This window comes from Camellia sinensis, chromosome 12 (assembly GCF_055761805.1).
Source record: "Camellia sinensis isolate YWXY chromosome 12, ASM5576180v1, whole genome shotgun sequence".
NCBI classification, from domain to species: domain Eukaryota; kingdom Viridiplantae; phylum Streptophyta; class Magnoliopsida; order Ericales; family Theaceae; genus Camellia; species Camellia sinensis.
This window is the reverse complement of record NC_138972.1, coordinates 131,926,047-131,938,500: the sequence shown is the minus strand read 5'-3', so window position 1 is coordinate 131,938,500 and position 12,454 is coordinate 131,926,047. Positions and strand designations below refer to the sequence as shown.

Below are 12,454 nucleotides of genomic sequence, written 5' to 3'. Positions count from 1 at the left end.
GTTGGAATTGATGGCACCGGTGTCTGGTGTGTGTTTTGGGGATTTACGCCCCGTTTGTTTCGCTGAATATAAAATGGAAGATATAATACGATGTGGGATTTAATCAGGATATATAATAAATAGGATATAGATATTGGATAGTGTATATCTCCCAAGTCATGTTTGTTAACTTAATATATAAGATTGGATATATGTTATGCATGTTTGTTTTACAAAATATATTGTGGAATATAACAAGTAATTTTTAAGATTGTCCTCATAATATTATATTATATTAAATTAAATTAAATAATATTATATTATATTAAATTCAAAATTTATATTAAATTATATTATATTAAATTAAATTAAATAATATTATATTGTATTAAATTCAAAATTTGTATTAAATTAAATAATATTATATTATATTAAATTAAATTCAATAATATTTATATTAAATTAAATTCAATAATTATATTATATTAAATTAAATTCAATAATATTTATATTAAATTAAATTCAATAATTATATTATATTAAATTCAAAATTTATATTAAATTATATTATATTAAATTAAATTCAATTCAATAATATTATATTATATTAATATAATATAATATAATATAATCTTGTAGTATCACTACGTGACTCTTTCAATCTTGCATAACATTCAAGAATCCGCCTACAAGCATCACTCCATGGGTCAGCATCAATAATTGGCTCTCCGTCAAAAGAAGACAAAATCCATAGAAGATAGAGATTCTCCTCAGATATCATAAAAATGCACGCCAAGAAAAGACAAAAAAGATTTTTGTAGATATTTTGTGAGTCTGTCAGTAATAAAGATTTTCTTTCAATCACTACTTTAATAAAGTAGATATCTCTTATCCTACTTTATTAAAGAAAAGCTGTGAAAATCTTTATACAAATTATAGTGTCAAAATTTTGTCAAAAAAGAAGGATTGAATGATATGCGATGGGGCCCAAAGTAATACCCGATATCATTATCCTAATCTTTTATTGATAAAATTTATCTATATCCAGAATAGTGATTTGAGTCAAGCATATAATTGTATACATATAGGTCTTGTCTTTATATGCATACAATTTTCAATTCTCCGTCAAAGATGGCATAAGTTTGGAAAAGTTTTCAAAAAGCCTAAAAAGCCTAAAGTCTAGAAAGATAGTCATAGGACATAGATTAGGATTTTTGTTTTTGTTTTTATCTTTCTTTTAAGTTGTATAAATTGGCTTCTATGCCAACGAAGAAAGCAGAATGAAAAACACCACTTCACTCTGCGTTGTAAATTTTCCAACCCCTCTCAAAAAACCTCTAAGTGTACTAAGTTTTTCAGAGTTTCAGAGTCTGTAATATAATCTCTGTAAGTATATTTCTTATTAATATGAAGCGTAAGTAGTTTCTCTTTTTCCTTAAATATTTCGAAAGGGTAACTCTTTTATTCCAAAAATTTATTTTCTTTTTGGAAAAACTATGTTTATGGAATGCTTGTTTGCTCATTTATATTACATGCTTTGAACCTTCGTAGTATCTTCAGTTTTCTATTTTGTTACTGAGTGACCTTAGCTGAAAAGCCCGTGTGAGCCGTGGTTAGGCGTTGGAGGGCGAATTGTAGGCAGAAAGGGAAAAGTAAAAGTAAAAAATGGAAAATAAAAATATACTATGTTGAACGAGGCTTAGTCTCAAGGTGGGAGTACATGTAATGAAAACAAACATTTCTTAAAAATAGTTTTTACCATAGAAAAGAATTTTAGAACAAAAGGAGTACAACCCGAGTAGAAATATTAAGGAAATATTGTCCATATAAGAATTTCAAAAAATCAAAATTTGTATGCCCTTAAAACGTAGACTTTAGAAATAAAAATTAAATTTTAAAAATTTAGAAAAGTATATGCCCTTAGACGAAGACCTTAGGAATAAAATTAAAATTAGTATTGAACTAATACAAGAATTAGAAGATCAAAAATTCAGATATCAGTTTCTTTTAACATTAGCTTCTAACAGATCTCTAGAAAATTACAGTTTAAAAAATCAGTTTCTTTTATCATTAGCTCCTGGCAGATCCCTAGAAAATTACAGTTTAAAAATTTCTCAAATAAATAGACAGCTAACTGAAAAACAAGAAGCCTTAAAAATAGCTATACAACAGCTTGAAGATCTATAACTGTAGAATTAGTCAGATAATTCTCAGCCCAATTTCAAAATAGTGGTAAACCACTAACTCAACCCCACTCACAAAAATTTGGTATCAGAGTAGTGTTCGGTTTTAGGACAATTTAAATTAGTTTATGCATTTTGCTTATGGTAATAGAGTAGTTTTTATTTTTGGAGATTTTAGTTATAAATTTCATATTATAGTAGCTTGTAATAATTTTATAGTAGGAGTTAATTTTGTATATGAAAAAAGTAGAGTATCTAGATTTAGAACTCAGCAGCCATAACCGTCGCTTTAGCATAAATAAAAATAATTTCCGTTGTAATTTTGAAGAAACTTTTACACATCAGCTTCATAGTGAACATAATCCTCAGCTAAATAGCATCATAGATTATCAGATTAATTTTACAGAAAATATTAAAAAAGATATAGATAAAATTAGTAATCTTTTTATTTCATCTATAGATCATCTCCGTAATAATCGTAGTATAATTAAAGATCAAGATAAAAAAATTAGATTATATCCAAGATCAGTGTAGTTCTATCCTACAAAAAAGAATAGATTTAAATTTAGAAAAATTTCCTACTAAGCTAGAAATAGAAACATTAATTTCAGCTACAAATCAAATAGCTAAACAAATAGAACAAATTAATCAATTTCAAGATAATTTAAAACAAAAATTAAAAATTTTAGAACAACTTGTAAGGTCCTAGTTTATGAGTAGTGATAAGAAAGCTAATAGAGATTACCAGACTATTTTAAAACAAGCAAAAGATTTTCATAATAATCCGGAAGGAATTAGTACTTATCAAGGAATAAATCAATCAGATAAAATATCAGTAAGACAAAATAATATAGAAATTTTATTTTTAATTCGATTGTGCGAAAAACTTGAATACCTATCAGAACAACTACATAGTTTAGAAAATCGTCTAGCGTCTTTAGAAAAAATAGTACTTCAGAAAGAAAAAGGAATAGAAGGACAATCCAACAAACCTCAATCTCAAGTAAACGAAGAAGATATAGCTAGATATTTTGAAAAACTTAAATTACCTAGGAAACCAGCGTGTAGAATTTACAGAAAATAAAAATGTTCAAACAGCTAATAAAAGGAAGTAGTAGTAAAAAGCGTAATGAAGATGAAGATGTTAAAGTGGAAGAATTTATAGATGTAGAACAGCAGATAGAAAAATTTAAAAAAGAAAAGTTAGAATTAATTCCAGCTAAATATGTGTATAAGCTAGGTAAGATTCATAAAAAACAATATTTATTTAAACACTATGGTGAACGAATGATTAGTGTGACTCAAAAAGATGAGAAAATAGAGCTAAATTTAATAGAAAGAGAAAGCTATAAATATGCAGTAAATGAACACCTTAAAATGACTCATTTAGGATTAGTAGTGGTAGGAGTTAAGGCTTTAACCAGAGAAAATTTAGGAACTAAAGTATTTATATGTCTCTATGATGATAGATTTAATGATGTCGGACAAAGTATTTTAGGAAGTTATGAACTAGATATGAATTCAAAAGGAGGAATAGTTTATTTTACACCAGACTTTTTACTACCAACCTCGACCTTTCATAAAAAGATAAAAATAGGAATAAAAAGTAGAGGATATAAAATGAAAAAGGGAGAAAAGTTAGTTTGCACAGGATTTTTAGGTCTAGCAGTCTCAGAAAGCAATACTCACTATTGACTTACTAATGATCAGATAGTTAAATTATTAGGCGCAAAAGGAATAAAAGCATTACCAGCTAAAAAATTTAATTCTGAAGATAATGCAGCACTAGATTGGAAACTAGGAGATTTTCTAGGACAAAAGAGATTAGCCCCTCAAGATAATTTATTATACCAAACAGCAGACGGAAATTATGCAGTAAGATTTACTCAGTATACTTATGTAGCACCAGAAAAATCTGAAGATGATGAATTTAGCAGTATAGATAGGGAAGAAAATCAAGATAATCGTAGTGAAATAAATCAGCTTTACGTAATGACAAAAGAAAAAACTATATCACAAAATAAGATATATAATATTGATGAGATAAATTTAGAAAAATTCACCTTAGAAGACATGAATAAAATACTAGATGCCAGATATTATGAATACTTAGCCAGAGGAGATACCCATGACGAAGCAGTTTCATTTTTGGATCAGGAATTTCATACGGAATATGTAGATGATATCATAGAAGATAATATACATCCCAGCAAAATATTTAGAATACCAGAACAACCCAACCACCTAGAAGAAACTTTTTATATGACTACAGAAAGCTCAGGAACCAATAATCCACAACCAACTGTAGAAGATCCAATAGAACCAATGCAGTATGCACTAGGAGGAAGAAGACCATTAGCCAGCTCAGGACGTAGTCAAGCAGACCCAGATAAAAGCTATAAATTTCATGGAAAGCGTAGACAACTAGATATGAGTATACAATTACAGCCAGTCCATAATCAAGGAACCCTTTTAGATTTAGCTAGATTCGACCCTCAGATATGGCAGGAAGTAATAGAAAGATGGGAAAAAGATGCAGTAAAAGCATGGATGACTAGTCCCTATGAATCAACAGATATGTGGGAATACATGGAGACACTTCTAGGAGATTCAGCTTATAATATTTATTTAACTTTCAAGGGAAAATATGAAGAAACAATTAAACAGCTCAAAGAATTAGGAAATAACCCGTGGAATTTTACAAATTTTATTAAAGAAATACTTATAGGATATGATCCTTCTAGAGGAAATGACTCCGCTCAAAGCATAGCATTAACTGAGTTAGACCAAATGACATTGGGAAGTTGGAAATATATTGTACCGTTTAGTAGAGAATACTTAGCCATAGCAGCAAGAACTGGAAAAAGCTTTGATGAAGAGATAGGAAATAAATATTTTAGAAAATTACCAGGAGAATTAGGAAGAGAGATAGAAAACAAATGGTCAGTTTATTATGCAAGTTTACCAGCAAGAATAGCCACTGGAGAATTAAGAATAAGAGGAACTTTAGGAATAGGACCTAGAATAATTTTTACATTTTATAAGCTCAAAGAAAAATGTATAGAAGTTAAAATACAGAAAGACTTGAAAAAACAAAGTTACGGCTTTTGTAGTAGTGTAATATATACTCCTCAGCAATATGAAGATGAACATAATAGGAAAAAATACAAAAAATATGGAAAATATAGAAAAGAAAAATACTGGAAGAAAAAGTATAGAAAACCATGGAAAAAACAAAAATTCATTAGGAAAAGTAGAACTTTTAATAGGTCAAATTATAAGAAATTACCCAGAGAAGAAAAAGATAAAAGAAAACAAAGATATGTTAGAAAACCCAGCAGTAAAAAATGCAATTGTTTTATATGTGGAGAACCCAATCATTTTGCAAAAAACTGCCCAAAAAGACAAAGACCAAATAATAATAAACAGATAGAAAGACTACATATTATAGAAGACTTAGAAGAAGATATAGTTAGCATAACTAGTGATGATTCAGAAGTATATAGTATAGTCAGCGATTATGAATATCAAATAGAAGCCATAAGTTCAGATAGTGATTCAGAAAGTGATACTAATATAGATAATCTTTTAGGACAACTCAACCAAGAAATAGGACTAACACCTTCCCAAGAAACTTTCTTTATGATGGAATGTAATGCAGATACTGAATGTCAGCATAACTTTCAAATAGGACTAGGATTTGATACCACTAGATGCAGCTATTGTAATTGGTTTCCAGCTAAAGATAAACGAGCTCAATGTTTATTATGCAGTATAACCTATTGTATAGTCTGTCTAGAAAAATTAAATACGACACATAAGATAGCCTTAGGAAATACTAAGGAAGATCATAGTCTAGAAAGCAGAGAACTATATTTAACCATTAGAGAATTAGAACTGCAAGTAAGAGAACTTAAGATACAAATACACGAGATAGAAACTAAGACTAGTTTTGACATAGAATGTTTAGAATCAGAAAATAGACAGCTCAAACAGAAGCTAGAACAATTTCACAATAAGTACCCGTTAAAAGACAAACTGATTGAAGAACATATGAATTCATTAGAATTAGTCAACTTAGTTGATTCTCAACCCTTTAGTCAATACTCTAAAGCCCAACCAGATACTACATCCTTACCATTTAATTATCCGGTTATACCTAAACCAAATTTAGTCGAGATCTCTTGTGTAATCAAGTTTGCAGCAAAAACCCTTAGTATAGATGCCATGATAGATACCGGAGCTAGTAAATCATATATTGAACAACAAGTAGTTCCCCCAGGATGGAGCACGACTTTAACAACCCCAGCTTTAGTTAGTATAGCAGACGGCACTAAACAGATATACACACATTGCATCAATGGAGCACAAATTAGTTTTCATCATCTAGGTTCTCCAGATCAGCATATAGAATGGTTCCTTTTACCTCAGATTTGGATTGGCAATACCCGACAGAATCATCCTTTCATCTTAGGCCTTAATTTCATCCTTAGCTTACAAGGAGGCATGTTGCTTCAAAATTTGTTTTAAATTATATTATATTAAATTAAATTAAATAATATTATATTATATTAAAATCAATAATATTTATATTATATTAAATTCAATAATATTAAATTAAATTCAATAATTATATTATATTAAATTCAAAAAAATATATTAAATTATATTATGTTAGATAGACAAAAGGGTAAATTGAATTTTTTACATCATATCTCAACTAAGGGGATATGATATAATGGGGGGTGGTATTGTATATCTTCCACTTTTGGGAGATATACAATCCCACCGGATATTATATGCCCTTCAAAAAAAAAATTACAAACATGAAATATATGAACTTCATCGAATATAATATCCAATCCAAGTCTTCATATCCCCTAATCAAACAGGCCTTAGGGTTTTGCCTAAAAGGTAATTTCATTGAGGGCATAATAGTAGTAGTTAGGCCAAGTTTGACATCTTTCAAAAAATTTAAAAAGTCAAAAAGTTACTATTCTATTTAAGTTACATCATTTTATTTAAGTCACATCACCTCTCTAACACATCACTTCAAACCCAATCCAAATTCAATTCATATTTTATAAAAAACCAAAAAATACACTTATTTAGTCCCCGCAAACTTGGCCTTAATAAATATAGGATAATGGTGTGAAGCGAGAGAAATAATGACGTGTAAATAGAATTTTCCCGAAACAAACGTGAATTATTGTCGCTGATTCTGTGATTGGGGGAGAGTCTCTTCTGTCTCTGGGATACTCATCGTCGGCAAATTCCCAGTGGCGCTTCAAATTCGCCTGCTAAAACGTGTAGATTCATCGAGCTTCAATCCTCACTCTAACCTCACACCCCTGTAACTATTGCGAGCCTCGCAATCCAATTTCGAGATTAGGGTTTAGGGTTTTTTTTTCTTGGCAAATGTCATCGGGAAGACCGCCGTCCGCCTCCGACGGAGACATGCGGATGGTGGCGGTGGTACCGGAGAGGCTGACTCCTGCCCTGCCGCCGCGGCCTCCTTCGTCAGCCGGAGGATCTAACGCGCTTGTCGAGTTCGTGCCGACAGGGCCTAATCCCGAAGAAGAAGACCTTGAGATCAAGCTTCGCCGAATCCTCGAACACGTTCCCGTTCGCGTCAGCAACACCTCCGGCAGCTCTGCCGGTTCGGGCTCCGGCGACTTTCATCAGGTAATTGATCAAACTATTTGTTGTATTTATTTATTGATGTATATATATGTATGTAAATACATACCTACACAGAAACACAAATTTAGTGTGTAACTGTCAGTGTACTCTCAGATTTGTGATTTGTTGTTAGGTATAATTATAAGAAATTCTGCTCATGGTTTTCTCGAGTTCAAGTTACAAATGTTCTGTAGCTGTATTTCCGTGGAATGGCAACCCAAATCAACAAATACAAATTCCTATTCTGGACTTTATCTTTGCAACTATTAAGCATCTCCAATCCTTGACGTTTTCTTTCATCAAATGTTCATCAAATCAGCAGTGTCATTTTTTTTCATCAAATTGAGAACTTGTCAAATCCTTCATCAAATTTAAATTTGATGAAAATTTGAAAAGATGAAACATTGAAGATATATTTTTTTTCCCATCAAATTTGATGAAAAAGGAAATTCGGGATAAGACGGAAATTTTTAAAAAGATTTTGATGAAAATTTGATGAAATGATTGGATTAGTTTATATCAAATCAAGTTTATTAGTCAAATTTGGAATTAAATTAGATGAAAAAATTGGTGAAAGATTGAAGATGGTCTTATGTGTAGCATTTTGTTCTTGTGTCACATTGTCGCAGATTACTTGGTTACTGATTGTCTTTGTATCTGATTCAGTCTAAACCAAATGGGTTTTTCTTTGAGAGTCACTGTACTCTTTTTCATATTGCCAAAACATTTTCTGCGAGATTCCATCATCTTGGTCTAGTCAGGGGCCTACTTCTGCATGCATATGTGACAAACATGTTGATTTCTTGCTTCCCATACCATGCTTTATCATTACTATTCTTGCCCGTATTCTTTTGATATCTGTGACTTCCTTTTGACTTTCTTATTTGAATTTATTCTAACCAATTCACATGTTCACTATCTCTTGAACGTCATAAGATTGCAAATTTCAGGCAATTTTATTAGGAATTTAATAAGCGCCAACTCTCACTATGTGCTAGATATTCTTATTGTGAAGCAAGTTATACTAGTAGGCCCTAAATCAAGCTGTGAACTGTTTAGATTGTCTAACCATTTGGTTATTTCATACTTTGTTTCAACCCAAATATCCAAGTAACTTTACCCAAATGAAGTTAATCTGCATTGTTCAAGGCAAATGCTAATCAATGCCCGAAGGCACTGGTTTGCATCAAGGTTGTAGTGAAGAGGTTAAATATTGTTTTGAAGTAGGTGCAAAGTGTTTCGAAATTTGTAAAATGTCTTGTATTTTTCCCTTTTTCTGTTCTTTTCTTGTTCCTTAGGGGCACTTGTTATCCAAACCTGTTGTTTAAAATTTCTTATCAATATTCATCAATAGTCACTCTATTGTTTTGTGCCAAGCTTCATTTTGCTTTGTTCCACTTGTATACATTTGCCTATGGGTAGGTAGCTTTGTAGCATTAGGGCTATATTAGCAGAGATTCATGGAGAAAAGTCATCTAATGTACTCATGGATGTCAGCTCACTGAAAGGGAGAGACAAAAGAAGAAGTTGTTTTATGTAGGTACACCTTATGGTACTAACAGTAGCTGCAGATGCTTTATAAGCTACATCTTGATTGGACACATGTTGGCTAAGCTTGGTAGTGACTTGATCAAATGAGTAAATGTAATTTGTGCTGGCATATAGGATTGGTAAATGCTACCACTTACATGTTCATTCTCTGCATGATTAAGAAAAGGTGAATCAATCTCACTTAGCTGATCTTATATTTGCAAGACAGAGGCAGACGTAATCTATAACGAATTGCCCAAGACGCAGCATTTGTGTGACCTACGTTAAGGGAATATGCTAAAATAGATGGTAGAAGGATGACTAATGTGGTCATATCATCAATACCTGCTGATCAAGAATTTGGATGTGGAGATTTACGGTCAATGCCAAAGTGTCATGGATTGATTGTGATCAATATTGCTGGTTTTATAGGGGTGTGTTAAGGAAAAGTTGGGCTATTACGAGTAACCATAACAAGAATGAGGTCGGAGAGAAGGAGCTCTGTAGATGGAGTAGCATGGGCCTGATGAGAGTCTCAGCACCCTAAGTGTAGCCGTTGCTAGGCATTGGGGGAGAAGTAGTCAACCTCTGGATAATTGCATCAAGGTATAGAAGGGCCGAAGGCAGTAAAAGGACTATATGCAAGATTTTGTTTCATTATTGGTCACATATAATAGTCTAAATGGGTAACCTTTGTAGAAATAGAATTCGCTAGCTTGCAATTGTTCTGGAGAAGCTGTTGATTAGCAGCTGGTCTTGTTCCACTGATAACCATTTATGAGATCAGGTCAGGTCACTAAATCTAATGGAGGTAGTGGAAGTGGAAGTCAACCCATGGAAAGTGATGCAATGCGAGGGCTATTGGTGTAACCCATTCATACCCTGCCGTGAAGAAGTGAAACCTTTGATAACACAATGTTAGGTGCAAGACCCTAGAATTATGCGATTGGGAAGAAAATTTGAAGTAATTTTTCTTCAAGGTTTTTGGCCACAATGATATATTACCTGAATTAATTGAGTTGGGTTAAGAGTCCTAAGACAGCATTATCTGTTTGCATTGCTTTAGGTAGATGAAGCCATGCACTGCTGCTGTAATGCAATTTAGCCAAGCATCTTAGACCAGCTTGTTTGTTTCCAGTGATGCCAATTGTGACTCTGCATTCTTGTTTTAAATGTATTATTCTGATAATGGCATTTCAACAGCTGCCCGAGGGGCATGCAATTTATGCCCAAATCTTGATACACATGGTTAATAGAGTTTTTATGTGTAGTACATTCAACCGTCAGTGAGAAATATCAACAGAATTGCAATGGGGCCTTTTTAAAATGAATTGTTATGTACACCATACATGATCTAACCTTGCCATATAATATCTTTTCATGATTAAAATTCTGGGTATGCTGTGTCTTGGGGCAGAGAAGAATGTGAAATATAAGTGATCTTGTGTTGAGGATGACAAAAAGATCATTTGGTTTGTTGGGATATAGTTTGTACTTTTAAATATTTGAGTGGTCGTGATTCTTGGTGTTGACAATGTGGTTTCTAGGATCTGGACTCTTTTCTATAAAATGGATCTGTAGATTTCCCGTGGAAAAAATATTATCTATAGTGCTTACATTGTTATTGATAAGATCTTATTGGCAAACTCAGGGAACCAATTGGTTATTACATTTATATTTCTGTGCTTCATGGCATGTACTAATTCATTTATGCTATTTAGCTGGGTTCCCATTTGTACTTAACTGAGATTGGAATACAATTTCACTGTTAGTTGCAAGCTAGGTGAGATTTTTTATATGATATCATTGTGTGCTTTCCACATTCATTTGTTGCCTAGAGAATCTAGTGCATGGCATTTGTTGCCAAGAGAATGTAGTGCATGATACTCCAAGCAGTATCATGCTTCATGCTTATTCTTTAAAGAAACCTTTTGAATAGCTGTCCAAAATGGCAATTTAGCTCCAGTTTGTTGATTCTATTGGGACTTCTGATTGGTTTGGATGCATTAGGGATTGTTAAAGTTAAACCATATATGTTGAGTTCAGTTTCATTGAAAATTTTCTGTGTACAGTTTCATTGAACATTTTCTGTGTGCAGTATCGGCAAATGAGACGGAAAGAACAAGACCGGCTTGCAAGGATGGACGCTGATTACCAGAAAAGAAAAGAAGTGGCAGAATTCAACATGAGAAGGGAGGAAAGAATGAAAGCTGCTGAGGAACAGTCAGAAAAGAAACGGTTAAAACGCCTGAAGAAAAAGCAGAGGAAGAAAGAAAAGAAAAGAAAATTGAATACCGGTGGAGAAGAGCATCAAAAAGAAGAATCTTCAGAGGACGATGGGGACTCCGATGGTGGTGACAAGGTTAAAGAATGAGATTTTATTGAAAATTGTAATTCTAAACTCATTAGTCTATGTTTTAGGTTCTGTAACCGCGTTTTTCTCACCTAGCAAGGCATTTTTCCTTTAGTGAAATTTGTGAAGTGAAATACTTGAGGGATAGGGGAAATGAAATAGATTTTAGAGTAAGAATTTTGCTTCACTTTTTTTTGTGTGTGGATTTTCAAGCTCAATTTTACTGATGGATTCCTATGGAAGATGACAACTCTTTTCTGGTGAGACTATCGACTTTATTCTGTAGTGCAGAAAACTGCATGAACCTGAATTCCACCTACCTGCTGTTGTTTTGAAAATAGGTGGAAACTATTAAAAAGATTTTTAAAATCTGTAAAAATGTTACAATGGTGGGTGGGTGGGTGGGTGATGGTGGTGGTGTATGTACAAAAGAATAAAAAATAAAATAAAATAAAAAAGGTGGTGTGGTGTGTGGTCTGTGGTCTGGTCGATCCTCTCACCTAATGGCACTACTTTAATTGGAACCAGAATTAGAAGAGATGTTGCAATGCTCCCTCATGCTACTACTGCACGTGATCTGTGAATTGGGATTGTTTTTATATAATGAAGAAGCTGCTTCATTTTATTTATTCTTGGGTTTCTAGTTACAATTTATTAGAAATAAATTAGTTGAAAAATATTAATTCTTTTTAGATGGAAAAAAAAAATTACTGGTTATTGGAAAGAT

The 12,454-nt window shown here is 32.2% G+C and overlaps 1 protein-coding gene across 1 annotated transcript; it reads left to right on the top strand.

Moving 5' to 3' along the window:
* The first annotated feature begins 7,300 nt into the window (after positions 1-7,300).
* Positions 7,301-11,969, top strand: LOC114318884 (PRKR-interacting protein). The gene is made up of 2 exons (XM_028265852.2): positions 7,301-7,847; positions 11,473-11,969. Exons 1-2 carry the CDS (start codon positions 7,581-7,583, stop codon positions 11,746-11,748), a joined length of 543 nt encoding a protein of 180 aa, XP_028121653.2. The 5' UTR covers positions 7,301-7,580; the 3' UTR covers positions 11,749-11,969.
* The last annotated feature ends 485 nt before the right edge of the window (positions 11,970-12,454 follow it).